This window comes from Miniopterus natalensis, chromosome 8 (assembly GCF_054644295.1).
Source record: "Miniopterus natalensis isolate mMinNat1 chromosome 8, mMinNat1.hap1, whole genome shotgun sequence".
Classification (NCBI taxonomy): domain Eukaryota; kingdom Metazoa; phylum Chordata; class Mammalia; order Chiroptera; family Miniopteridae; genus Miniopterus; species Miniopterus natalensis.
Genome location: NC_142088.1, coordinates 42,805,847 through 42,833,218, shown reverse-complemented (window position 1 = coordinate 42,833,218; position 27,372 = coordinate 42,805,847). Strand labels below are relative to the sequence as shown.

Sequence of the window (27,372 nt, the reverse complement as noted above, 5' to 3'; positions counted from 1 at the left end):
TTTCTTCTTATCTGTTTCCATTTCTAGATAACCCTTCTTTACTTCTTCTATTGTGTTTTTTAAAGGAAATGACTTCTGTTTTTAATTTAAAATTTTTAAAAATTTTGGTAACATACAAAATTTGCCACTTTAGCCATTTGTAAGCATACAGTTCAATGGTTTTATATTTATAGTGCTGTGTAACAATCGCCACTATTTCCAAAATTATCTTATTATCCCAGAGACTGACCATTGCCCTTTCTCCCTTGCCCCTGATAACCTCTATTCTACTTTCTATCTACTATGAATTTGGCTCTTCTAGTTATCTAAGTGGAATCATACAGTTATTTGCCTTTTGTGCCTGGATTATTTCACTTAGTATGTTTTCAAGATTCATCCATATTGCAGCATGTATCAAAACTTCATTCCTTTTTATGACTGAATATCACTTCATTATGTGTACACACCACATTTTGTTTATATTCATCTGTTGATGGACATTGGGTTGTTTTCACCTTTTGGCTATTGTGAATCATGCTGCAGAGGACTTTGGCATATACATATTTTTTTTGAGTCCCTATTTTCAGTTCTTTTGTATGTATACCTAGGAGTCGAACTGCTGGATCATGTGGTAATTTATATTTAGCTTTTTTAAAGATTTTTAAAATTGATTTTTAGAGAGGAAGAGGGAGAGAAACATCAGTGTGAGAGAGCTGAACATCGATCAGCTGCCTCCTGCAGGCCCCACCTGGGATCGAGCCTACAACCTTTTGGTGCACAGGATGATGTCCAGCCAACCGAGCCACACCACCCAGGGCACATTTCACTTTTTGAGGAGCCAGAATATTTTTCACAGTGGTTGCATCATTTTATCTTCCTACCAGCACTGTAAAAGAGTTCCCATTTTTCCATATTCTTATCAACACACTTTTTTGCCAATCAGAATGACCATGAAAACTGAGATTGCTTTAGGAATCATGAATAAATTCTAGTGAGCAAGTAAACTTGCAAATATGGAATCTATGAAGTGAGGATTGACTATATCTAGATGCAAATTACACATGCCACACACTAAATATAACAATACATACATGGTGTACACCTAGGTTTTTATATTTCTAGGTGCTTTTAGCAAGTTCAAGTAAGCATAGCTGTTAACAGTAAAGAAACGAGTTAATAGTTTTTGTTTTGTTTTTAAATATATCTATTGATTTCAGAGAGAGGAAGGGAGAGAGAGATAAAGACATTAATGATGAAGAGAGTCATTGATCGGCTGCCCCCTGCACTCCCCCTACTGGGGATCGAGCCTGCAACCCAGGCATGTGCCATGACCGGAAATTCAACCGTGACCTTCTGAGCCATGCTGGCCAGGCAAGCTATTAGTTTTAAAAGTAAGGTGAATTTTTAAAAATATATATACATGTTAGAAATTTTTTTTTAGTGGTATTGTATGTGTTTTAATCAAAGGCTAGCTTAAATTGTGTTTCTACTTCCAAATTCCTAATGTCTTATTTGATAAGATTTTAAAAAAATAGTAAATCTTGTACAGTGCACATCTTCAATTTATTGTACCAGTATGTCCCAGTAGCTTCTCAGGTAGCAGCCTTCTTAACTATAAAGCTTTTAAGGCTGATACGGAAAAAGAAAGGATTTTTTCTTTTAATTTCTTTCACAAAAAAGGAATTTTTTTTTTTCTTGGGGTTTTATCCAAAGTTTTAATCAAGACCTCTCTTCAACATGAAGTTTACTCTATGACGGGGGTAACAAACTCAAAGGGCTTCAGGTCTTAAGGCAATAACATAAGCAAGTAAAGACTGCTGGGACAAGAAACCAAACTATTAATCCCTGTATTAAAGAAGACAGGAATTCTCAGCCTGGTCAACTATGTCCATGTGCCGGATTCCACATCTTTCCGGTTTTCAAAAGGTCTGAAATCTGAATTTTTATATAAAAGTATACAAAATTTTAAATGTTTACAGGTAATTTAACAATTTATAAAACATCATATGGATCATTTCTGTTCAGGTTCAATAGGAAATGTGTGAGAGTCATCAGAATATGATCTGTGCTTTAATTGTTTGAAATGTTAAGATCAAAAACACTATTGTTAAACCCATAAACTAGTGGAATGGTTTGACAAATTTTTATATGTCTGTATAGTGGAACAGTATACAACCATGAATATTCAGTAAGAACCCAGTCACATGCAAGAAGCATGGATTGATAGAAATAACACCAAAATGTTAACTTTAAATACATGTAAGTTTTCAACAATGTATAGGTATTTTATAATCAGAACAAGTTTTCGAAAATTAATTATGTGGAAAGCATCTTGCATTCTATTCTACTTAAGGTTCCTGTAATAAGAGTCTTATTATGTTAGGATATCGTATGATTTGTTTGTTTGCAACTTTGTTTCCAATGCAGTTATTTTCTTTTCCCTTTTAGAGATGCTAACTTTGTTTTTCTCTGACTTTGTTTTTATTCTTCTGTCTGATGATTTCCAAAAGAACAACGAAACCAACTCCTCATTTAGATGGGTAAAGATTATTTTAATTAATCTTTTGACCTACTTTAAATTAATATTAAAATAAGAAGCTTTTATTTAATCGCCTTTATGTGACTCTTTAGGCATCATGTTGTTTTTGGGCAAGTGATTTCTGGTCAAGAAGTTGTGAGGGAGATAGAAAATCAGAAAACAGATGCAGCTAGCAAACCATTTGCTGAGGTGCGGATACTCAGTTGTGGAGAGCTAATTCCCAAATCTAAAGGTAAGAACAAGTACATATTTTTGATAATTCTTATCTATACAGACAACAGATACTCTCAATAGTTGGCATAGGTTCACACTAAAGTAAATATTAATAGGATGATTTTGTGTTTTGAATATATTTTTGATTTTTAAATGTGTGAAGTTTTTTAATGTTTTGTTTTACTTCATGCGTTGTTCATTTACCACAGAACCACGTAACTTTTTCTTATTAATTTGCAGTATATTGTTTTGCTTCCACCTTTTTTGGTTGTTTGTTTGTTTTAAAAATAGTTGTCTAAGTATCATGGAAAATAAATACTTTCTAGGGAAAAAGACAGTGGAAAGAAGATGACAACTGAAGAGAATAACATAGACTAAGAAACTTTAGGGCAGAGCCAAGGGCCATTTGGATATTTATAACATCATTCGCAAGCTGTACAAAATTATCAACTTAAAAGTTAGGCTGCTATATTTGGTCAAACATTTAATTAACTCACCCATAATATGATGGCTGGAACTGCTTCTCTTTGGTGAGGCCTTGGCAGGGCAAGACCAAATGATTTCATGGGCCGGACATTCACTACCCCGGCTTTAAGGGAATAAATTATTTCCCCTTCATGCAATGCTTAGATTCAGAAGCATCTGGCATGTTTGAGAAACCTCTTTTATTTAGTCCAAAACATTTGAAGTTAACCTAGTAGTTTGATATATTATCCAAAATGATAAGAACTTTATTTTAAGTAAATATTTTAAGTCTTTCATATCCAATATGTAACTGCTACCATTTATTACATATGATTGAGTCTGACACTCTAAAAATAGTGGGATTACCTTCAAACTTGAATATAAAGCGATAAAATGCTGAACTGACTCTTCTTTCTATTCTTACTAGTCTAGGGACCAATAATATCACTACTTATTTTTTCATGGTCAACAAAGGCGAGAGTCATCTATAAACTTTTCTGATCCCTACAAAAACCCTGTAGCATTTCCTCTATTTTACAGATGAAGATATATTTGCCACATTAGGGAACTAGGCCACAAACCCAAGTTTGCTGGCTCCAGATCCAAAGCTCTTTTTTTATTATTATTATTGAAAGTATTACAGATGTCCCCTTTTCCCCCCATCTCCCATCCACCCCACCCCCAGGCTTTCCCCATACCAATGTCTGTGTCCATGGATTATGCTTACAAACATATAAGTTCTTTGATTAATCTCTCCACACCAACTCCCCCATCCTCACCTTCCCTCTGAGATCCCTCAGTGTGTTCCATGCTTCTGTGTCTCTAGATCTGTTTTGTTCATCAGCTTATTTTGTTTATTACATTCCACATATGAGTGAGATCATGTGGTGATCATATGAGTGAGATACTTGTTTTTCTCTGACTGGCTTATTTCACTTAGCATAATACTCCCCAGTTCGTTCTATGCTGTGCCAAAGGATAAGAGATCCTTCTTTTTTACAACATGTACCACAGCTTTTTTATCCATTCATCTACTGATGGGCACTTGGGCTGTCAGATCTAGAGCTCTTTTCATTATGTCAATAACTCATTAGTCTTTAACATTCCTTTCAGAATTGCCTTAAATAGAGCATTTTGTTCTGAAGTTTTAGGTATATTGAGTTCTTCTGTAGCATTTAGAAATATGCACATTTTGTTTTGTTTTAATTTTAAAAGACCCAGTATGGTCATAGAAAAGGCTTATTTTTTGTTTTCTGTTTCTGCATTTAATTTTGATTCTGATAGTTTCCTTTTCTTCTCTGTCATACCAAATATGTATTTCATAAATCATTGCAGGAATATATGTTGCAGCTAGCTCATAATGGGACTGTGTGTAATATATGTAACTTCTTGGTATTCATGAGTCTGGCTATTCTTATTTACAAACAACAGGTATAATGCATGCCTTGTGTTCGTGAAGATTCAGTAAAGAATGAGGTGTTGTCCTGGCCGGTGTGGCTCAGTTGGCTAGTGCGTCATCCCGTGCACCGAAGGGTCTTGGGTTCAATTGCCAGTCAGGGCACATATCTAGGTTGCAGATTCTATCCCTGGTTGGGGCAAGTCTGGGAGGCAACCGATCAAGGTACCTCTCTCACATGTATGTTTTTTTCTCTCTCTCTCTAGAATCAATGACAAGCATATCCTCAGGTGAGGATTTTTTTAAAAAGAATAGCTGAGTATAATTTTTTAATTTTTTAAAAAATTTTCAATTACAGTTGACATACAGTATTACACGAGTTTCAGGCATACAGCATGGTGGTAAGACATTTATATACCTTATAGATTGTTTAAAAAGAAAAAACTAAAAAGCCATTTGTATTATTTGCAGATTTTAGACCCTGAACCTACTGATATTTAATCCTTCAGAGTGCTGTTTACAATTGGAATATTTTGGTTTTGAGATATTTTTTCCCCATACCATCTAGGAAATCTTCACCTTTTATTCTCCACTAACAACTAGGTTTTTTTCTTCTTATATTTTGAAGTCTACTATTCTCTATTTATATAAGTTAACAATGCTGTGTGATTTATTTAGAAAAAGATTGAGGTAATTTTTAAAAAGCTTGCATTTTAAAACCATAAACAGTTATCATAAACTCTAGTAATTTTGGTGTAAAGCTTTTTTGGTATTAAAAGGTCAGTGTTTGAATATTTGCTGAAAGGATGAGAAAGTGAATGAATGTCACTCTTTATATATTACTTGTGCCCTTATAATATATTTTCACCTGAAGAGATAAATGCTAATTTTGCCCATGCTGTTGTGGCCAAGAAGTTGTACTGAAAGTTGATGTAGCGTCTTAGTATGTTTTCCTCAAAATTATTAGTTTCAGCAGTTGGGGAAGATTTGACCCTATGTTAGTGTCTGCCCCATAGTTCCTGAAAAGGTCAGGTTTGTTTCCAGCTATACCTCCCATGCATATGCTATTCTGGATAACACTGTGGAAAGAGGGGAAGATCTTTAGTTTGAGATCACACAGTTTGGCACCTGTTACTCTACAGTCCTTCAATTGCCATTTTAGAACATTGGTCAGAATGGATTTTGTCATGCATCTGTAAAATCTTTTTTTAGGGGAGAGCTTTGTCTTACATTCAATTTATAGATTTCATGGCCTTCTTACAATTTTAAATTGGGAATATCCAAAAAGCTTTGTGCAACACTGTTGTGTTCACCATCATTACATTTAAATTCTTGTTTGAGAGATTTACACCCCAGTTTAAAAAGAAATAAATACAGAATCTTTTTTTTCTTTTTCTAACTTCCTGAAAGAAAACAAAAAGACTTCTGAAGAAATCTGACTGTCTGGGCCCACCTGTAAATGGTCTTGGTGAGTCTGGGCAATCTTCTTGGGCCTTTCTCCCTTTTGCTGTTGCAAGATTGGAAATTCTGCTTTTTGTGGCTATTTGAATGTGCTTGAGAAGGTTCACAGTCAAATAGAAGAACCTTCAACAGATGCTGAGGTGGAATACTGGAGACTAATAAAAACTACATCCTGTATAGAGGCTTTCATGGGGCATAGTGGTGGAGAATAGAACACAGAGCTCCAAAGAAACCACTACCTTGATTAAGGCATTGTGTGGTTTTTTAGGTGTTGATATGACCTCAGGTTATGCTGGTCTCTTCGGAGTTCACTTTAGTTGTTATTAATAGAGATCTGTCCACCATGGCCATGCAACAAGAGACAGAGTCATTGCTGTATTAGAGTATACCGAAACACAAGTTCTGAATTGTGGCAACTTTGCTATAAATAAATAGTTATATGAGGAGAAATTTTGCATATATGTGGTAGGAAACAGATTGCTTGGCAGTACAGAAAAAAGAACACAGTAGAGGAAGCAGCTGGTGGATCTTGTACTCAGGAGACAGTGGAGAATGCCAGAGACTTGTTTCTATGGTGACAGGGTCCCATTTCAGTGTCCTTATTCAGGAATTAAGAGCTGTGGTGATGGTACTTTTGCTGGAAAATAGTGGGATGTTAAATTTAGAAATTGTTTAAAAGAGGAGACAGTAATGTGGAATGAAAATATCTAAAAGAGACCTATTTTAGGAATAGTTCTCCTTATTTGATGATGGCCTAGAAATTTTCTTCATTATAAAGGTTTCATGTGAAATTCATTGGTATGAAACCTATAGATCTCAAATAAAAATGTAAGACAGCATTTTCTTTTTCTTATTTATTGAGGTTACATTGGTTAATAAAATTTTATAGGTTTCAGGCAGAATTTTCTTGCCTTAGATTTTTACAAGTAAAATGTTCCGGAGTTTGGTGGTTGTTAGTAAAGTCAAGTCAATACCTAATTAGTAGGATTGCACCAGTCCCCTGAAAGGTCAGTGATGAACAGGTTTAGGAAGTTATTTTACTTAGTGATAAATCGTAATCCAAAATAAATTAACCATATATGGCCCAAGAGTTGAAAGTGTTACTTTGTAATTCCTTTTCATCCATTTTTGTTAACTTGCATTGTGGTTTTGCTTTTCATACTGTTTCATTTTGTCTTAAGGATATTTATGCTTGTAAAAGATACTTTGAACAAGATTTTGTATAAATCATTAGGCAGGAGATACAATTTTTTGGAGGTAGGGATGGAAACAGTAGTTATACTTGGAAATTTTAAAATTTCTGTTTTTAGCCCTGGCGGGTGGTTCAGTTGGTTGGAGCATCTTGTACACCAAAAAGGTTGTAGGTTTGATTCCCAGTCAGGGCACATACCTAAGTTTCGGGTTCGATCCCAGTCCGTCTGGTCATGTACAGGAAGCAGCTGATCGATGTTTCTCTCTCACATAGGTGTTTCTCTCTCTCTCTCCAAAAAAAATCATTGTAAAAACATCCTTGAGAGAGGATTAAAAAATGTTTTCCTGCTTTTAAATTTATTTGGTTCAAAATTTAGAAAGCATAAAAGGATAGTCAGTAAAAGTCTACCCATCTTTGCCCTTCAGTTCCCATTCCCACATTTTGTATATCATTCTGCATGTATGCAAATGTTGATCATGTAAAATAAATTTCTAGAAGTGATATTAAAAGATTATAGGAGGAAGGCATTTGTAATTTTGGTAGACATTTCCACTAGAATATAAGGAAATAAATTTTTCTATACTCTTTGCAGAGCCACGTATTATCAAACTTTTTAACCTTTGCCAGCCTAATAGGTTTTTTAAAAGCTAACTTTAATTCGTATGTATATTTTTTAATATATTTTTATTGATTTCAGAGAGCAGAGGGAGAGAGAGATGGAAACATCAATGATGAGAGAGTCATTGATTGGCTGCCTTCTGCACACCCCCTGCTGGGGATGGAGCCTGAAACCCCGGCATGTGCCCTGACCCAGGAATCCAACCGGGATCTCCTGGATCATATGTTGGTGCTCAACCACTGAGCCACGCTAGTCGGGCTTAATTCATATTTCTTTAAAGTGTTTAATGTTAGCATTTCTTAAAAACTCATTTGTATTTATTTTTATATTAACTGATTACTAATTGCTATCCCCCCCTATTTTTACTAATTCTATTGTTCTTTCTTTCTAAGCCTCCTTCTGTTCCATTCTGTTTGGAGAATTTTCTTTTGTTGTTGTTGTTAATCCTCACCCAAGGATACTTTTTTTTTCTTTTTAAGGGAGAGTGGAAGGGAGGGAGAGAGACATCAGTGTGAGAGAGAGACATCAGTTGGTTGCCTCTTCCTCCCCCTACCCCCCACCAGGGCAGAACTGAACCTGCAACCCTTTGGTGCACAGGCCGATGGTCTAATCACTGACCCACACTGGCCAGGATTGGAGAACTTTCTTTAGCCTGTTTTTAATGGTACACTGGCTGGTAACAAATTGTCTTAGCTTTATGAAAATGTCTTTATTTAATGTTAATTTGATGAGTATTTTCACTGGGTGTAGAATTCTGGGTTGATCCTCCTTTCAGCACATAAAAAAGTATTATGCCCCTTCCTTGTGGACTCTGGTTTCAAATGAGAAGTCTTTTGTCTTTCAGATCATCCTTCCCCTGTAGATAACTTACTGTTCCTCTCTGTCTGCTTTCCATATATATATATATTGTTGGTTAGTTTTTAGAAATTTGATTTTGATGTGTCTTGGTGTGGATTACCTGGATTTTATCCTGTTTTAGGTTTGCTTAGCTAACTCTTGAATATATAGGCCTGTACACTGGGCCAAGTTTGGGAAATTTCTCCCATTATTTTAATTTTTTCAGTGTCAAACTTTGTCTCCTCGAATTCTGACAGGACAAATGTTAGACCTTTTGTTTATTGTCCCACAGTTCTCTCAGGCTCTGCTCCTTTTTAGTTTATTATATTTTTCTGTTGTTCAGATTGGATAATTTCTATTGGTCTGTCTTCTGGTTCACTGATACTTTCCTCTGCCATCTGCACTCTGCCACTAAGCAAGTTTAGTGAGCTTTCTGTATTGTATGTTTTATTTCTAAAATTTCCATTTGATACTTGTCTTTTTTCCTAAGATTTCATAACTTTTTTCCATTTGCTTAAACAGTATTAATAATTGCATGTTGAAGTACTGTTTAAAAAATATATCTTTATTGATTTATGAGAGAGGAAGGGAGAGTTAGAGAGATAGAAACATCAATGATGAGAGTCATTGATTGACTACCTCCTGCATGCCTCCTACTGGGGATCGAGCCTACAACCCGGGCACGTGCCCTAACCAGGAATCGAACTGCAATCACCTGGATCCTAGGTCGATGCTCAACCACTGAGCCACGCCGACTGGGCGCATGTTGAAGCATTTTTAAGATGGCTTTTTAAAAATCCTTGTCAATTCGGACATCTGAGTCTTACAGGTGCTGGCTTTTTTTCTTTTCTCATTAAGTTGTGATTTTCCTGGTTCTTAGTATTATTAATGATTGTTTGTTTATTTATTTATTTATTTATTTATTTATTTATTTATTTATTTTTGCTGCCCTGGACAGCCTGTTTCTATTTTATCAGACAGTCACCTTATTTAGGTTTAGCATGTAGGTTCTGGACTATTTTTGTGGACTGTGGTTTCAATGATAATTCAATTTTCAGAGCCCTTGCAGTGCTCTTCTGGTGTGCTTCATTTGTGTGCTACCCAAGCACCCTACTGAAAACCTTGATGTACTAAATACTGTAGTTTAATTCTCAAACCTTTTGCTGTATTAGTTCTGGTCAGTTTCACTTAGGGGTCTGCCCAGGACTTCAGGTATTCTTTAAACAATCCCTTCTTCATCTTCCTTCTCTCTGAAATCCATGCCACTTATAAGTGCAAGGATAGGCTTCTTGCCAATACCCACCAAAATCACTGGCAGGAGTGTGTGGGGAGTAATAAATAGGTGGTATATTGGAAATCCAAGTTCTCTACTTTGTCTCTGTTGACATAGCTAAGGAGTTGGGTGAATCTTTTCTCCCCTTGCATTTGCTTAGAGTAGAGCAGGCATCGGTAACAAATTTTTTTGTCTTGCTAAATCATCCTTTTCTAAATCATTCTTTTCCCAGTCCTTGGGTCTGGAGAGAGCTTTTCTATATTTTTTATATTATGTCTAGGGTTTCTACTTACACTACTTAGCAGGATGTTAGGGAGAGTTGGATCTATTTCATTTTGTTCAGAATTGCTCCATTCCTTTCTTGAAGCTTTTTACCTTATGTAAAAGTCTGCCCTTTTAAAATACAGAATTTACTCCTCCTTAAGTTACACTTACAAAGGACTTTGTTCAGTGCTTATTAGCAGTTTGTAAGTACTCTACAGATATTCTCACTACTTTTTCCTACCCTATTCCTAATCCTAATATAGTCAGTTCTGCTGTACTGCTTGTTTTGAAAACATACATATGTTCCATTTGATTTATATATTAGAAAACACCAATTTCATCTTTGCCCTCTGTATGATATTATCTACAAGAAACACTAACTGAATACAGAAAATCATACTCAGATGAACAGCTTCACAGGAATACACAAAAATCACACATGCACACACTTCAGACATCTACTAAGCTACCTCAGTTCATCACTTGTGTTATAATATCTAAGCATAATCTGCTAAAACTTTCCATCTGATTTCAGATCACTCTTCTTCCACTACTTTCCAGTAACTCACAAGCTGCAGTCCTTCTGATATTCACTTCCACAAGGAAACCCCAGGTCTTTTTCAAAGTAAAGTGCCTTATTTATGGTCATATTTATGTATTTCTTAACCATTTAACATGTGTAAAACTGCTGCAATTTTATTAGTTGCCTATCTTTTTTAAAATGTGTCAGTGAAGTTTTGAATTTTGTGCCCCAACCCCATTTTTCCCATAAGCCATGTGGTTTTATTGTGCAATTTTTCATAGCACAGTAATTTATAGGAACACATATGTTGTGTAACAAAACTGGCTGTAGTTCTACAAAGCATTTCCACTTCACTTTTGTACTTTTTGACCATACTCTTAAATTCGTATACAATTTATAGTCAGAGTGTCTAGAAATTTTATTAAGTGTGTATTTTCCGATGCTGTTTGCTATTGAATTTACACTTGTTGGTCTTATTTTCTAAATAGATTGTAAACTCTGAGGGCAGAGTACATGTCTTGCAAAGTTCCCTGCGTAACTTACTCATACTCTCTATGATTCTTCCTGTCTGTGTCTTGGCATCATGCTGAGTATATGTCTAACACCAATCAGTTAAACAGACTTGTTTATTTGAGGATAAAATTTCAATCAGATTCACAGTGTGCCTAAATATTATTAAATTTAGGTTAACACAGATTTTGAAACTAAACCTACATTCTATTAATAGAATGTAATCTAATATTGATGTCTTGTCTCTAATTTTTGCCTTTTTAGTCATCTGTTCTTTACTACCATTTCTTTTTCAATCATATTCTCCTTTTTATTCTGAACAGATACATATGAAAAGGGCATGTAAATTAAATTTTGCTCATAAAACAATACTGACAAATATGAAAAGCGGGAACCTTTTCAACCGTAGCACTTTCTAAGTTCTCTTCCAAGGCATCTTTTCTAAAATACAGTATATTTTCTGTTATATGATACTCAGGCAGATTATATTACCATAAAAATAGTTATAATCTCGCCCTGGCTGGTGTTGCTTAGTTGGTTGGAGTGTCATCCCTTGCACCACGAGGTCTGGGGTTCGATTTCCGGTCCGGGCACATGCCCGGGTTGCTCCAGGGTCAGGATGCCTATAGAAGGCAACCAGTTGATGTGTCTCTCTCACATCGATGTCTCCCTCTCCCTTCCTCTTTCCCTTTCTCCCCCTCCCCCTCTCCTCTTTCCTCCCTCTCTAAAATCAGTGTTAAAACATAGTTATCTCTTTCTGGCCTTCCTTATGACTGATACCTTGCTTCACTCAAATGTTTTCTTGAAAAGTGACACAAACTAAATAATGGTGTTTGAAATACATTTAATACATTTGGTGGGGAGAATTGGTTTGCCTTTTAAAGAAACAAATTGCAGTCAGTTTCTAATAGGAAAGAATCCCAATGCAAAATAAATGTAGTCCTGCTGGTGTGGTTCAGTGGTGGAGCGTCGACCTATGAACCAGGTGGTCATGGGTTCGATTCTGGTCAGGGCACTTCCCCATAGAGAGCGTGAAGGAGGCAGCTGATCAGTGATTCTCTCTCATCATTGATGTTTCTCTTGCTCTTCCTCTCCCTTCCTCTCTCTGAAATCAGTTTAAAAAACACATATATCAAAATAAATATAAACGTTGGAACTGGTGAATAAAGCTTTGTTAATCATGGGGTAAAGCATTACTAAATTTTGTCAGGTGATATTTACAGCTATATTTTGTACTTATGTGAAATATTTTTAGTTTGCTTTCATATTATATGGTCTCAGATATTTTATTAAGAGCTATACATATTCACTATCAATTTATTTTCTTTCTTAGATTGAAGTCTGATCCCCCCCCACACACACACACACAAACACAATATCTCAGGTTTTTAGTATATGTAAATTTTTCAGGTTATACATGTTTGCATATTCACTCAGCCTCCCCAGCAACAGTGGTCTTGGAGTCAGATTAACAATTGAACTCATAAGACAAGATAAGCTTCAGGGCAGCAGTAAGTTTATTTACCTTTAAGAAATGATACAGGACAGAAAACAGCATGGCTTGTACAGTAGGAGCATAATGGAAATCTCATAAATTCCATGCAGAGCTTGCATATGTCCCAGACATTTCACACTTGATATGCTCATTGTCTTGAGGACCACAGCTGAGTGAGGAAGCCATTACCTCTGGGGTCCCTTCAGCTTTTTTACCTTGTTCCATTCTTCAGTGCAGCAGCATGTCATCAGTACTAGAAAAGCTGTCATGACAGTGAACTACAAGTCCTTAACCAAGTATGTAGTAACTTTATCCAGATTCTCACTTATCTTGAATTAGTACACTTGTATAAATTTTGAGTTGAGTTTCAAGAATGATTTGGCCAAGTGCCAGATCCTTAGGTGTTCCTGAGGCTCTCTAAAAGATACTCTAAGAAATAACCAATACCATAATAATATGAATACACACACACACATTTCTGAATATAAGAAATTCTGACAGTATTCAAATTTCTGATTGGTTCATTAATGTTAATTTTTTTATATTTGAATCCAAATAAGGTTTGAGCTTTGGGGTTGGTCTTATAAGGCTTTTTTTGTTGTTTTGTTTGTTTTTGAATGTTTTTTTAATTGACTTTCAGAGAGCAGAAGGGAGAGAGGGAGAGAGAAACATCATGATGAGAGAGTCGTTGATTGGCTGCCTCGTGCATGCCCCCTGCTGGGGATGGAGCCTGAAACCCGGGCATGTGCCCTGACTGGGAATCATACCTCGATCTTCTAGGTCATAGGTCGATGCACAACCACTGAGCCATGCTGGCTGGACTTGTTTTGTTTTAATAGATTCCGACACCATCTCCCTTTATATTTCCGAGATTTATTTTTTAAGCTGCCTGGCTAAATTTCTTAATCATTAGGGGAATGCTTAGGCATGGAAGCATAAACCTGTGCTAATGAAATCATGTTTCTTTTTTTTTCACATTTATGCAAAGTGTTTTTTCTGCTATTTGTCTCCTCCTGTTCTACCTGCAGTCTTGATAAGAGAAAAAGTCAAACACTACAAGAAGATTAGAATCTGGGACTTTTAAATGTTACTTCTGTGCTTTTTTGCTTTTGTTTTTAAACAAACTATGTTACCAAATGTTTCCTAAAATTAACTTATTGTTTTAGGTTTACTTGTTGCTTTTCCAGAATTCTTTGGTCTAATAGATACAACTCTGACCCATGGATATGGAGATCTGTATTCTAACCCTGACTCTTGCCTCCTTTCCTGTACCTCTCAGTTCAAATAGCTGGATGGACTAGTGGACTTGGGAAATACAAATTTACACTTAAAAAGTTTGTCTAAAATGCGTTGACCAAAAAACCTTTTTCCCCCTTTTTTTATGAAAGCTAAGAAAGAAGAAAAGAAAAGGCATAAATCATCCTCATCGTCCTCATCATCCAGTGACTCAGATAGTTCAAGTGATTCTCAGTCCTCTTCTGATTCTTCTGATTCTGAAAGTGCTTCTGAAGAAAAATCAAAAAAAAGAAAAAAGAAACATAGGAAAAATTCCCGAAAACATAAGAAAGAAAAGAAGAAGAGAAAGAAAAGCAAGAAAAGGTCTTAATTTTACTTTTTCAGTATTAGTTTTATATTCTAATTTCCTTCTGTTTATAAATAAATCTGTTGGGATTTTGGATCAATTATATAGGAACATTAAAGTAGAAATTTTTCTTTGAAGTATTATTTTTTAATATATCTTTATTGATTTCAGGGGTGGTAGAGAAAGGAAGGGAGGGAGGGAGGGAGCGATCGAGCGAGGGAGGGGAACGTCAGTGATGAGAGTCATTGATCGGCTGCCTCCCACATGCCCCCTGCTGGGGATGGAGCCCACAACCCGGGCATGTGCCCTGACCAGGAATCGAACTTTGATCTTAGTGCTCAACCGCTGAGCCATGCTGGCCAGGCTAAAATAGAAGTACTTTATAGCACGAAGTATAAAACTGTTTTGATATTCTACAGTCTATAGATTAAATTTGGGTACATTTATTTGCATTTTCAACAAAACCATTCAGTTTATTTTGTCTGGACTCAATAAAATTATGCTTTTGGTTTTATAGGTTTGTGTTTATGGATGGAATATGGGATTAGTGAGAATTATAGGAAACCAATGATTGTTTTCCTTATTTTTTGTAGCAGTCTGTCTTGCTTTTTTGCCCTTCATTTTCTTTACTCCTATAAGGGCATAAGGATAGCAAGCAGATGTAATTGTATTTACATTTTCCCCCCATTTTGTCTGAAATAATGTGTTTGTACTAAAACTTGTGTTTATATACCTGTTGCCTCTAAAACAACTATTTTCTTTACCTGTATTTTAAGTTTATCAAAGTACATTGTCCATGGAGTTTCTTATTTTGGACCTATTTTAGTGGGAAATATATTTTGAGAATGTGACAACGGAAACATTTGGTTTTAATTTTTGGTTGGTTATTGGTTTGTCATGGGTACAGGATGGTGTATATGTTGTAACACCTTAAAGGAAAGAAATACAACAATTGGAAATGTGGGGTAGGCACATAATAACTAAATGAAACTTGTTTTGTGTTTCTATTAAGCCCATCTAGTCAAAGTGAAGCTGAAAATCTTGATGTACAGCCCCAGTCTACTGTCCGTCCAGAAGAGATCCCTCCTATACCTGAAAATAGATTTCTAATGAGGAAAAGTCCTCCTAAAGCTGATGAGAAAGAAAGAAAAAACAGAGAAAGAGACAGAGAGAGAGAGTGGTATGTGCATGTCTGTATCTTACAGTACCCTACAATCTTTATTGTAATCTCTTTTTTTTAAAAAAGTGTTTACTTATTTTAGACAAGATTTAATTGGTGACTTTATCCCGAGATTGAAATCTTTCATCATAGGATAATGTTCGTAAAGCTCCTTTTTGCTAATAACCACATAGCTAAAAGGATATATTGTCTTAATTCAAATAGATTTTGAGTAAAAGTTACTTTTTTAAAATAAATAAGCACTGCAAATGCTAAAAAGATGTTAAACCAATTCCATTTGAAAATGAGATGTGTTTTACCATGTTATTTGTATACATTAGACTGTTTTCTTTTTAAAATTTATTGAGGATAAATTTACGTCAAATAAAATGCACACATTTGAACCATTTTCAATTTCTGTGATAAGGAAAAAATGCTCTTTTCCTTGTGTGATTTTTACAGTATTTTGTAATGAAAATTGATACCATGTTCAAATAATTTAAATTTTTTCTATGTAAAATTTTGACATGTTTCTCTTATTTGTGATCAGATGTATGTTTTAAAAGTAATAAAATTCTGAGCAATCCCCCTATACTTCCATAATATAGTGAAAATAGTCTTAGGTATTTTAATATTGATGGGTTGGACTTTTATTTTTCCTCAGATATTGGGATGTTTCTAAGGAAGTGAAGTAAATATTAAAGAGAAAATGTTTGAACTATTTTAGAATGAACTTTTCAAATATAACTTAAAAATAGTTTTCCTTTTTGGTGTATAAACCATGCTATAAACATCTTGCTAATTCAGACTAAGGTATTTCTGCTTAATTCACATTAATTACACTTCCCTATAGTTTTATTACTAGTAAACAACTGCTCAAGATTATAAGGTACTTTGGAATAAGATAGTTTTAAAACTATTCTCTCAACAGCATTATAGCCGCCTCTGAGCTCTTCTATATTGATTTTCCTTAGAACCATCAAGTTAACTTCATCTTAGTAATGATTATATAACAGTGTTTCTCAGCAGGACACAGTTGGAATTTGAGAGCGGAATAGTTCTTCGTCCTCATGCATCACAAGATCTTAGCATTTCTCACTCCTGGGCGCTTAGGACCAATAGCACCCTCGCTAGGCACTGTTGGGAAAACGTTCCCATACTTTTTCATATTCCTACTAGGAATTAAGAACATTCCTGGTTGAGAACCACTGATTATATGTAAGATTTTAAGTAAAGCTATATTCCCCAGATTTATTTTTATAACCGATGTGTTTTTGCTTCCTTCTAGTAATCCACCTAACTCCCAGCCTGCTGTGTACCAGAGGCGACTTTTAGTTACTAGGTCTGGCAGGAAGATTAAAGGAAGAGGACCGAGGGTAGGCGGTTCTTTTCCCATAAATCTTAATAGTATTTATTTATCTTTAAGTTTTGAGTGTTTCTTAAATATTGTTTTACATGTAAGTAACTAAAATTTAGAATAGATATGGGTATTGAATTATGTTCTCCATAGTAACTTGTTTGTGTTAGGACGTCCAAACTGAAAATCCATGGGATGTTGATGGGTTTTACATGCAGGGGTGTAAAGCGAGATCGAGGTCTTTGCTGGGCCCCATTGTTACTTTCTTGCCACTATATCTCCACTCTTGCTAAAAACTAACTGTATTGTATTTCATCCCTTTCTCTTCACTGGATTGTCCCTGTCGAAATTTAAACATCTATGTTTCAGAATCTTAGAAACTTAGCTACACTTAGTATATTATTTCTTTACCTCCTACTCATTCCTCAACCATTTCAGTTTGTCTCCTACAACTCTGCTGAAAACAGCACTTGCCATGTGGTCAGCCTCATGTCACAAGACCCAGTGGATCCTTTCCGTCTTTGTCTTATGTAATCTTCCTCCTTGTAATACTCTTTCACTTTACTTCCATCATATTTTCTCCCTATCTCTGGCCATTCTATCTTGCATTTCCAGTGCCAGTTCATACTCTTCTACCTCACTTTTAAATATTGGGGTACCACACAGTTCCAGCTCTTCTCATTCTTCATATGCTTCTCAGACAATCTCATCACTCCCATGGCTTCAGTGGCTCCCTATATGCTGATAACTGTCAAATTTTCATCTGCTCTTCTTTCGCCAAAGGCTTTTTTGACAGCCATTTAGTTGCTTAATGGTTACCTCAGACTCAGTATATACAGTGTTGAGCATAAGCACTTTCTCTTCAGACCTGATGCTTTAGATTCCCGGTCTTGTGACACCACCACCGCGTGTGCAGGTACTGAAACTTGAAGCCCAAGAATCATTTTGTTTTTCCCCTTTCTTTCCTACCTTATAAATCTTACTCATCTCCAAATCCTCTCAGTTTAGCCTCGTAAGTACTCTAAAATCCATCTGCTTCTCTCAAACTGCACTCACTGTATACTCTCAGAACTGTAAATAGCTTCCTAACTGTCCTCATGGCAGTTCTCAAACTTTTTATCTTAGGACCTCTTTACTCTCTAAAAAATTATTGAGGATTCCAAAAGAGCTTTTATTGATGTGAATTATATCTATCAATATTCACTCTTCTAGAAATTAAAACTGATAGGTATTTAAAACACAGGACTACAGTATATAAGCACATATTTCATTAGCTATGAAAGCAAAGACATCAAAACAAGCCATGTTGTCTCTGAAAAACTCCCCTGTATGATAATGAAAGTAGAAAAGGCAGATAATGTGATATGAAAATAGTTTTGACCTCACAAATCCCCTGAGTGTTGGGATCCCTAGACCACACTTTGAGAATAGCTGATCTAGTCCTTTCTCTAAACAGTATCCAGAATGATAATTTAAAAAATTAAAATCTGATTATGCTACTCCTTTGTCGTTGACCTTATGATAAATCCAAAATTGTTGCCATGGCCTACAAAACCTCACAAAAGCTAGTCCTTGTTTACCTCATCAGATTATCAAGTACTACTTTCCCTTGCAGTTTTTGTCTTTAGCCATGCTGATCTGTTTTCTGATCATTTCTAAAGCATGCTAGTTCTAAGTTCTATCTCAGAACTTTCAAACATGGTATATTTCTTATGCCTAACATGTTCTTCCCATCTATCCTCCCCCCTTTTACCTCTTTTTCCTTACCCTTGCCTAGGTAACTCCTCATTTAACTTAATTAACTTTTCCACCCTTTCCCCACACTAGGTTAGATATCTTTGTTATATATTTTCTGAGTTCCTTTTACTTATCCTTTTATATTCATTCTAATTGTGGCTATATATACACTTAATATCTGTAATAATATGTCTGTCTCTGTGTTCACCTAGCCTTATAGAATATAAGTTCCAAGAGAGCAAAGTCATGTGTCTTGGCTCATAATTGTTTCCTCAGTATATGGTAGAGTGGTTGTCCATCCTAAGAGTTGAGTAAATACTGGTTGAATAAATAAGTATCTATACATTTACTCAGTTTTTTAATAATATGGGACTGTTTGCTTTGAAACATCAAGAATACATACTTCCAAATTAGAACTTGGCAACTTGTAAGGGTCCCTACACTTATTATGCTTTACTGTCACTTTAAATAGCTCAGTGTCATAGAGAAAATGTGGGTGGCTAGAGTTTCTGTGGTTAATGCTGCTTATTTGGAACTTACAGTATGGCTTTAAAGTATTTCTGCCTCATTGATTTCCCACCTGAAAATTGGAGAAATTTTAGTTATTTTAGAGGACACAGAAATATCAGACACTTTATTTGAACCTGGAAATGTATACATTTTAGTTATGCTATAATGCTTTTATATTTTTATGTTAATTTTTTCCCCCTTTTTATTTTTTATTTTCTTAAGCGTTATCGAACTCCATCTAGATCCAGATCAAGGGATCGTTTCAGACGTAGTGAGACTCCTCCACATTGGAGGCAAGAGATGCAGAGAGCTCAAAGAATGAGAGTATCAAGTGGTGAAAGATGGATCAAAGGGGATAAGTAAGATTTAACTATATTATTTCAAATGTAGTGACAAATTTTTTTTATTATTGTACATCAAGTTATTTGTGGCCATTTCAGTTGTTTCTGGATATCTTAAGGAAAATAGAATATCATTTTAACTAATGGACTGCCCACCAGTCTTTTCTTAATAAAATTTTTAAAATAAATACATTTTTTTCTTATTTTTTAGGAGTGAGTTAAATGAAATAAAAGAAAATCAAAGAAGCCCAGTTAGAGTAAAAGAGAAGAAAATAACTGATCACAGGCATGTGTCTGAGAGTCCAAACAGAAAAAGTGAAAAGGAAAAGAAAGTTAAAGACCATAAATCTAACAGCAAAGAGCGAGACATTAGAAGAAATTCAGAGAAAGATGACAAGTATAATAAAAACAAGGTGAAGAAAAGGGCCAAATCTAAAAGCAGGAGTAAAAGCAAAGAGAAATCAAAGAGTAAGGAAAGAGATACAAAGCATAATAGACACGAAGAAAAGAGGATGAGGTCAAGGAGTAAAGAAAAGGATCATGAGAATGCAAAAGAAAAAGAGAAGCCTGATTCTAAAGGAAAAGATCAGGAAAGGAGTAGAAGCAAAGAGAAGTCTAAACAGGTAGAATCAAAAAGTAATGAGCACGATCATAATAAAAGTAAGGAAAAGGATAGACGTGCACAGTCTAGGAGTAGAGAACGTGATACAGCTAAAGGCAAACACGGTTACAATAGTAGAACAAGGGAACGAAGCAGAAGTAGGGACAGGAGCCGAAGAGTGCGATCCAGAAGCCATGACCGTGATCGAAGCAGAAGCAAGGAGTACCATAGATACAGAGAGCAGGAGTACAGGAGAAGAGGAAGGTCACGGAGCCGAGAGAGAAGGGCGACCCCAGGACGATCGAGAAGTAAAGATAGGAAGAGAAGGAGGAGAGATTCACGGAGCTCAGACAGAGAAGAAAGTCAAAGCAGGAACAAAGAAAAATACAGAAACCAAGAAAGTAAGAGTTCACACAGAAAAGAAAATTCTGAGAGTGAGAAGAGAATATACTCTAAAAATCGTGATCATAATAGTTCAAATAATAACAGGGATAAAAAAGCTGATAGAGATCAAAGTCCATTCTCAAAAATAAAACAAAGTAGTCAGGACAATGAAGTAAAGTTCTCCACATTGAAAAATAAAGAGGATGAGAAGACCAGATCCTCAGTGGAAAAAGAAAACCAAAAATCAAAGGGTCAAGAAAATGACCATGTACATGATAAAAATAAAAAATTTGATCATGAATCAAGCCCTGGAACAGATGAAGACAAAAGTGGATGAGTGAGTTCTATAAACTTATTTCCATTCTGTCTTGAATTTTAAGTTTTAGAGACTTGCTGATAAATCTCCTTTATGTTGTTTCCCTCTTTTCATTGTTTTTGGGTTTTATGTTTGTCCTTTTTTTTTTTTTTTTAAACGTGGACTTTATTGAGTTGATCTTTTGATAATCTGCAACCTGGATAATTTGTACTGCTAAAGTTTTAATAAACTTGAAATGAGAAAAACGCTTTGGTGTAATACTGTGTGCTGTGTTTCACTGCTTCATGTATACACTTTTGTGTTACAACAATCAGCCAATAGCAAACATGCTATTCTGTACCCTAATTTGTGTGATCTGCCGGTTGGAAACAAATATAACTGATTGTTGGAATACATTATTACAAACGCGTGTGTTGCTCATGATTAAAGTAACTTGAGAAGCCACTAGATAGAAGTCTTACAAAGATTTTCTCATTGGATTTATAATCGAGGCTTGCAGTAGCAGTTTTTAATTACGCAGAAACAGGATCCTAATAACTTGAGATATTAAGGCATCACTTTTGATGTTATAGTAATTTGTGCTTTAAAACCTATATTTAGTTACTTATATTGTACCTCATATGCTGGTCTTTATAGTTCTCATAGCTTGTTTCACAATAATACTTTTCATGTCTAGTTCTGTTTTACTTAACTGTCTATAAGAGTAGTTGAGTGGTTTTTTTTTCAGTTACTGTACTGATTGAGCTTGACTTGCTGTTATACAGCATCTGACAAATAACCTTGGAAGATTAGATTGTGATTCTCTATCTATGTTGCTTTTGGTCCGAAGAGATTAAACATTTGCTTTTTGAGAACCTTGTTTTATTATCCTTCTCTAAAATGAAAAAATACTTCTCACTAAAGCATACCAACTTGTGCAACTCTTTAAGTCAGATTCTAAAAGTTGTTAGTATTGACAAATTAACTTCCAAGACTTCTCTTTTTTGGCCACTGACCTATATAGAGTTGAATGTTAACTCTGCATGTTTTTGGGTGTTTTTTTTTTTAACTTCTCTAATTCTCACAGCTGTTTCAAATGGCAAGAATATGCCTCTTCTTAATGTATGTATCACAGTAGGCTATAGCATGTTTATGACTCTGGTTTCTATTCAGATGGTTTATACCATTACTGTTAACATTATTTTAACTGGGCATGTATAACATTGCCATGTAGAATAAAAAGTTACAAAATTTGATAGCTTACAGATTTAAACACTAAAGATATCTAAAGTCCATTTAGAATTTTATGTGTTGTATATTGCTATTTTTGTGATGTGTGGCCTTTTATTCTGTAATTTCTCTTCTAAATAAAATACCTAACATCCAGCAAACACAAAACCTGCCTCATTTGAAATTTCAGAATTCCAATTAATAGTAACTTCTAGAGTGTTTTGTACTTTAATATTTGTCAATATAATGTCAGTTATGTTACCAAGGCAGCTTCTTGGTAAACCCAGTAGCTAGTCAGTGCTCTTGGCACGGAGCGAAGCAATGCTTAGCATGATTAATACATTAATGATACATTTGGCATTATGGTAGCTGTTTGCATAATGAATAATAGGGTAATAATTATGATTGCTTGGAATACTTTGAAACGAGTATCCACAGTGGAGTCTTTCTAAATTTTTTTTTCCTGATTGTAAAAGTAATAGATGTTTATGATAATTCAGGGTGATTGAGTCCTTTGAAACTTTGAACACACACCCACCTTAGGGAAAATTGAGTCTTGAGTTTCCAAGCTGTATAATCTGTTATGTATTTTAAATTATTACCATTTGTTTTAAATTCAGTAAATTGCATTTTTAAAATCTTTGTTATATGTTATTTGAGCATCAGGAAAGGCGCTATTTAAGAAAGGATTTCTAATCAAGTTATATTTTTTTAAAAAAAAAACATAAGTAAACATCTCTGTGTTGTCTGATCCCAGAGCTTTATCTGCTAAGAATTATAGGCAAGTAACAATAGGGAAATTTAGTAATTTCTATAAGTAGTAGTATTTTGGTTATCAGAAGAACAACTATATGCTAAGCATTATTTACAGGCCTTTTTTTAAAAAAAGCTTTGCTGTTTTAACAATAAAACATATTGGCAAAGGAGATGATAAGTGGCAATTAGGTAGGTTTAATATTCAGAATATAAAGAACAATTTAGAAAATGATTAAACAGCATTTACTGTACCTCAAGTCTTCCTTTGCATCTGAATAGCACACAGCTCAAATGGTCCTTCCCTCCCGCCACATTTTTAACACTGCTGACCAGTCACAAGATAACTCGTGCCTGCACTTACATTAATTTAAGTAATTTTAAACACTGCTTACCAGTCATGATGGAAAAGTAGCTGGCTGCACGGGCGAGTTCTGGCTAGAAATTGCCTGTCAGCAAGGTGTAGTTGTACCACCTTTAGTTATTACTTTGCACACACTTGGTTTTCCCAAAGGTCAGCTATTTAATGCCTTCTTGTCATTGATTTCATAGTTATGTCTGAGCTTACAGTTTACCTCTAAGTATATTTGACTTAATATCCTCCTCAAGATGTTTTAATTGGTTTGTCTTTATTGCCTGACTGGCATTATCTTAGAAATTTTTTCACGATTATTTCAAGTGAACTCTTTTTCTGGATAAACCATCTGCCACAGAAATTGACACAACAGAGTGACTGATACTAAATGAACAGTTGAGAAGCTACTGGGTTACTTTAAAACATTTAAAATTATTACACAGAGAATTCATACATAGACCATTGTAGTTTCTAAGCTCCTTAAATCAAAGCCTTCACAGAAGTTACAAAGAATTTGATAAATCTATCTCTGCACAAGTGTGATACTGGTTCATACTGGTTTTGCTGAATTCCTTTGATTCTTGTACCAAGTGATAGGAAGCTGAAAAGTAAAAATTTCTTAATGTTATGGACAGGAACACTGGGTTTCTCGTATTTTGAGTGGTGGTATTAACTGACAATTCTAATTTGTTTTCAAGCTAGTACATGAAACGAGTTGATATGTTTCTTAGTAAGTAGTTCATTGTGCTTCACCCTGGGTGGCAATTTTTTTTTTATCATAGTTTGAACCGTTAGTAAATTTCTATAGAAACTTGTTCCCATTACCTTCACCAGAAGGTACTTTAAATATACAACATACATAGTTGATTGTTATAAAGAAACAAAAATGGGTATTTTTCAGTCTCCATTTGGTCGTGATTACTGTATTATTCAGTTTAGTATTCATACATTTAGAATCGAATAAAGTCTCCAAGGATTGTAGGTTTATTGGGAAAAGATGTTTTGTTATAAATACTTGTTTAAAAATAAACTCCAGGAAATACAGCACTGGTTGACTCCTCCCCATAGTGGGCTTCCCTGCTGCCTTTAAAGGATTTAGGCAAAGGCAAACTCTGGACTGTGCTGTGACGCAAGAAGTAAATATTAAAGGAAAAGAAAAATCACATAAGTTTTAAAAATTCCATCAGCAAAGTAGGAGAAGGGAGTTGTTGAGGCACGAGAGTGGTGAGGTTGACTTATGTGCACCCCCCTTTTTTTCTTAAAGCAAATTATTGTTTACCAAAAGCACATGCTGTATATTTTGTTCCCTTTTGTGTGTTTATAGTGTTTTGAAGAATAAATGAATTGGGTATTTGTATGTGGGGATGTTAAAAGTTGTGGCTGCTCTTTTTGTGGAAGGGAAAAACAAATGAAGTTAATGCACTTCTTTTCCTAGCTCAAAGTCACTGTGATGTATATTTTTTTAATGAAATTTAGGAATAAAGCTCTTGTCATGATTGTAAAATGTTTCAAAATGCTGCTTCTCTTATCATTAGTCTAGTAACTGAACTGTTTTCTGCAAACTGCATTTTACAGAATTTAAACTCTGAAACGATATCGACTTTTATAGTTAAACATTGTATTAAATAAACTATACTATAATAAACTGTTTGTTTTTGTATTTTTAAAATTATTGTATTAGTTATTTAACCTTTATTTTTATTAAAAGCTAAATAATGAAAACAACTAAAATATAATTTTATTTTACCCATGAGGATGTAGAATTTGTATTAGGGAAAAAACTGAGCAAAGTGGAACAATACTGAGCTTCTTTAAGAATTTAGCCAGCAGTGATGATTTCCAGAAAGTTTAGGAATAAGTCCTAGTGTAAATGTTTAATCATGTTTTCAATTGCTGTGTGTCTTCACCTCAGAAAACTTTTTAAGGTTACACTAGGAATTTGCATTATAATCTAGTAAAAAAGCCCATTTGCTTTTTAATTCCCCCAAATTTCTCAGCATTGGGAACACTATCTTTGCCTTCCAGTTTTAATATAACAGTGTTGTAAAACTATATAAATGTTAATTGTAAGAAAAATTGACTCTAGCTTTTGGCTTCTTTGGTTTTTTAATTTAAATTAGACATATGTAGGGAAAATGCACCTACCTAACTTGAGACTTACGGAAAATATATATGCTTAGGTAAAAACGTTCTGACTATCCAGTGATTTGTGTGTATTAACAGGTGAATATTATTTTAAATTCTGGAGTGTTTTTAAAATGCTTTATTTAGCAAGGAAAATATGTAAAATGTGAGTGCTTCATCATATGGACTGTGCAAATTGTGTATTAAAATACTTTTAATATCAACTTGCTTTTTCTATTTTCATTGCTTTTTAGGTTTCTTTCCTAAACATTTCCTAATCTAATACTGTATTCCCTTTTTATTTTTAAATGCTGGTTCATAATTTTTTACACCTTCCCTCATCCCCCCTCCAAAGTCCTCAGTACCTACAATGTCTTGGTTCTAGTTTACATCTTCGTACAAATTTTAGCTATGGGTTTCTTTTATCAAGGTAGCAGATTAGAACAGTTATGTTTCCACTGCTCTGTGTGTTGCCATTCCATTCTTTACACTCAGTTGTGTGTGAATAATTTTAAAACTGCATAGCCTTTTTATTTATTGATTTCAAAGAGAAGAAGGGAGAGAGAAACATCAATGATGAGTCATTGACCAGCTGCCTCCTGCATGCCCCCTACTGGGGATTGAGCCTGCAACCCAAGCATGTCCCCTGGCAGGGAATCGAACCGTAACCTGGTTATGCCATTTTTTAAAAGTATAGGTGGCCATCTTTGTCCCAGATATACTTAGTCACAGTCTTGAGTATGAGCGAGAGTCACTGCCCTGTGTAGCCTATGAGAGGGTGTTGTGGAAGTCCTGAAATGACATGCAGGATGGTGGGGTGGTGGGTGGGGGAATAGTACACCTTACTGCTCAAGGAGCTGTTTCATCAGGTTCCCAGAGAGGACCATGACATCAAATATTTTTGCTATAAGACTTGGTCCCTTAGAGAATGATGGTCTGTGATTTCTATCTATACTCAGCATTCCCATTTGAAGAAATCTATCTCAAAAGTACACTGGTTAAAATATGAAACAAAACTGTTAGAGAAATTTATAATAGCAAAGACGCGATCTTGTCTGTTGGTATGCCACTGGTTGAATAAACTGGTACGTGCGTGCAATATGCCACGTGGCGGGAGGGGGCGGTATGGGGGTCTATATACTGGGCTGTCATCTCTAGGACATGTTAAATGAAAAAAGCTTGCTTTGTGCAAGAGTGAAATGCAAATGTACATATACTTGCTTATATTAAACAATAGGCAAAGGACAGCAGTGAACAGGTAACCTACTTTTCTGGGGCGTGGAGGAGAAAATCTTTGTAAATCATACCTGATACGAGGTTAATATCCACTGTATGTAAAGAACTACCAACTCAACAAAAAACCAATGATGAAAAATCTACTCAAAAGGACTTGAATCAACATTTTTCCAGTGTTGATAAATTCACAACATAACCAGATGGGGAACTGCTAGTCAAAACCACAATGTGACAGCATTTCATACACATTAGGATGGCTATCAAAATAAGTGCTAGTGAAGATGTGCACCCTTGTGCAGTGCTCGTAAGAATGTAAAGTGGTGCAGCTCGTGGAAAACACGATGGTTCCTCAGAAAATTTTACAAGTCCACTTTTGGTCATATATCCAAAAGAATTTAAAGAGTATCTCAGAGAGCTGCACACCAGTACTTACAGCAGCATTATCCATCACAGCCAAGGGCTGGGAGTAACCGAAGTGTCCATGGATAAAGTAAGTTTGGGGGGGGTGTGGGGGTGTGTGTGTGTGTGTGTGTGTACAGATTTAATACTCAGTCCTAGAAAAGAATTCTGACACATGCTACACAACATTAGATGACCTTGATAACATTATGCTAATGGAGATAAACCAGTCAAAGAAAGAAATACTGTACAATTCTACTTCATGAGGTATCTAGAGTGGTCAGATTCATAGGAAGTAGAATGATAGGTCCCAGGAGCTGGGGGTAGGGGGTTTGGGGTGGATGGAGAGTTGTTTAATGGGTATATAGTTTCGGTTTTGCAAGATGACAAAGTTCCGGAGATGGGCTACACAACAATATGAATATATACTACTAAACTGTACTCTTAAAAATGTTTAAGATGGTAAAATTTGTATTCTGTATTTTATGTCACAGTCAAAAAAATTCAAGGAGCAGGGGGATGCAATTCATAAAAAGCCACTGA

General features: G+C 35.1%; 1 protein-coding gene across 4 annotated transcripts in view; it reads left to right on the top strand.

Annotated features, from left to right (window-relative positions):
• PPIG (peptidylprolyl isomerase G) overlaps nucleotides 1–21,000 on the top strand; it is a 35,532-nt gene extending 14,532 nt beyond the window's left edge. For all 4 annotated transcript variants that reach the window (XM_016201222.2, XM_016201061.2, XM_016201301.2 and 1 more), the window contains 7 exons: nucleotides 2,490–2,519; nucleotides 2,611–2,750; nucleotides 14,155–14,365; nucleotides 15,361–15,528; nucleotides 16,796–16,883; nucleotides 19,334–19,470; nucleotides 19,664–21,000. In XM_016201222.2, coding sequence (XP_016056708.1) covers nucleotides 2,490–2,519; nucleotides 2,611–2,750; nucleotides 14,155–14,365; nucleotides 15,361–15,528; nucleotides 16,796–16,883; nucleotides 19,334–19,470; nucleotides 19,664–20,774 — 1,885 coding nt within the window. In that variant the 3' untranslated portion in view covers nucleotides 20,775–21,000. The remainder of the gene's footprint in view (nucleotides 1–2,489; nucleotides 2,520–2,610; nucleotides 2,751–14,154; nucleotides 14,366–15,360; nucleotides 15,529–16,795; nucleotides 16,884–19,333; nucleotides 19,471–19,663) is intronic.
• The last annotated feature ends 6,372 nt before the right edge of the window (nucleotides 21,001–27,372 follow it).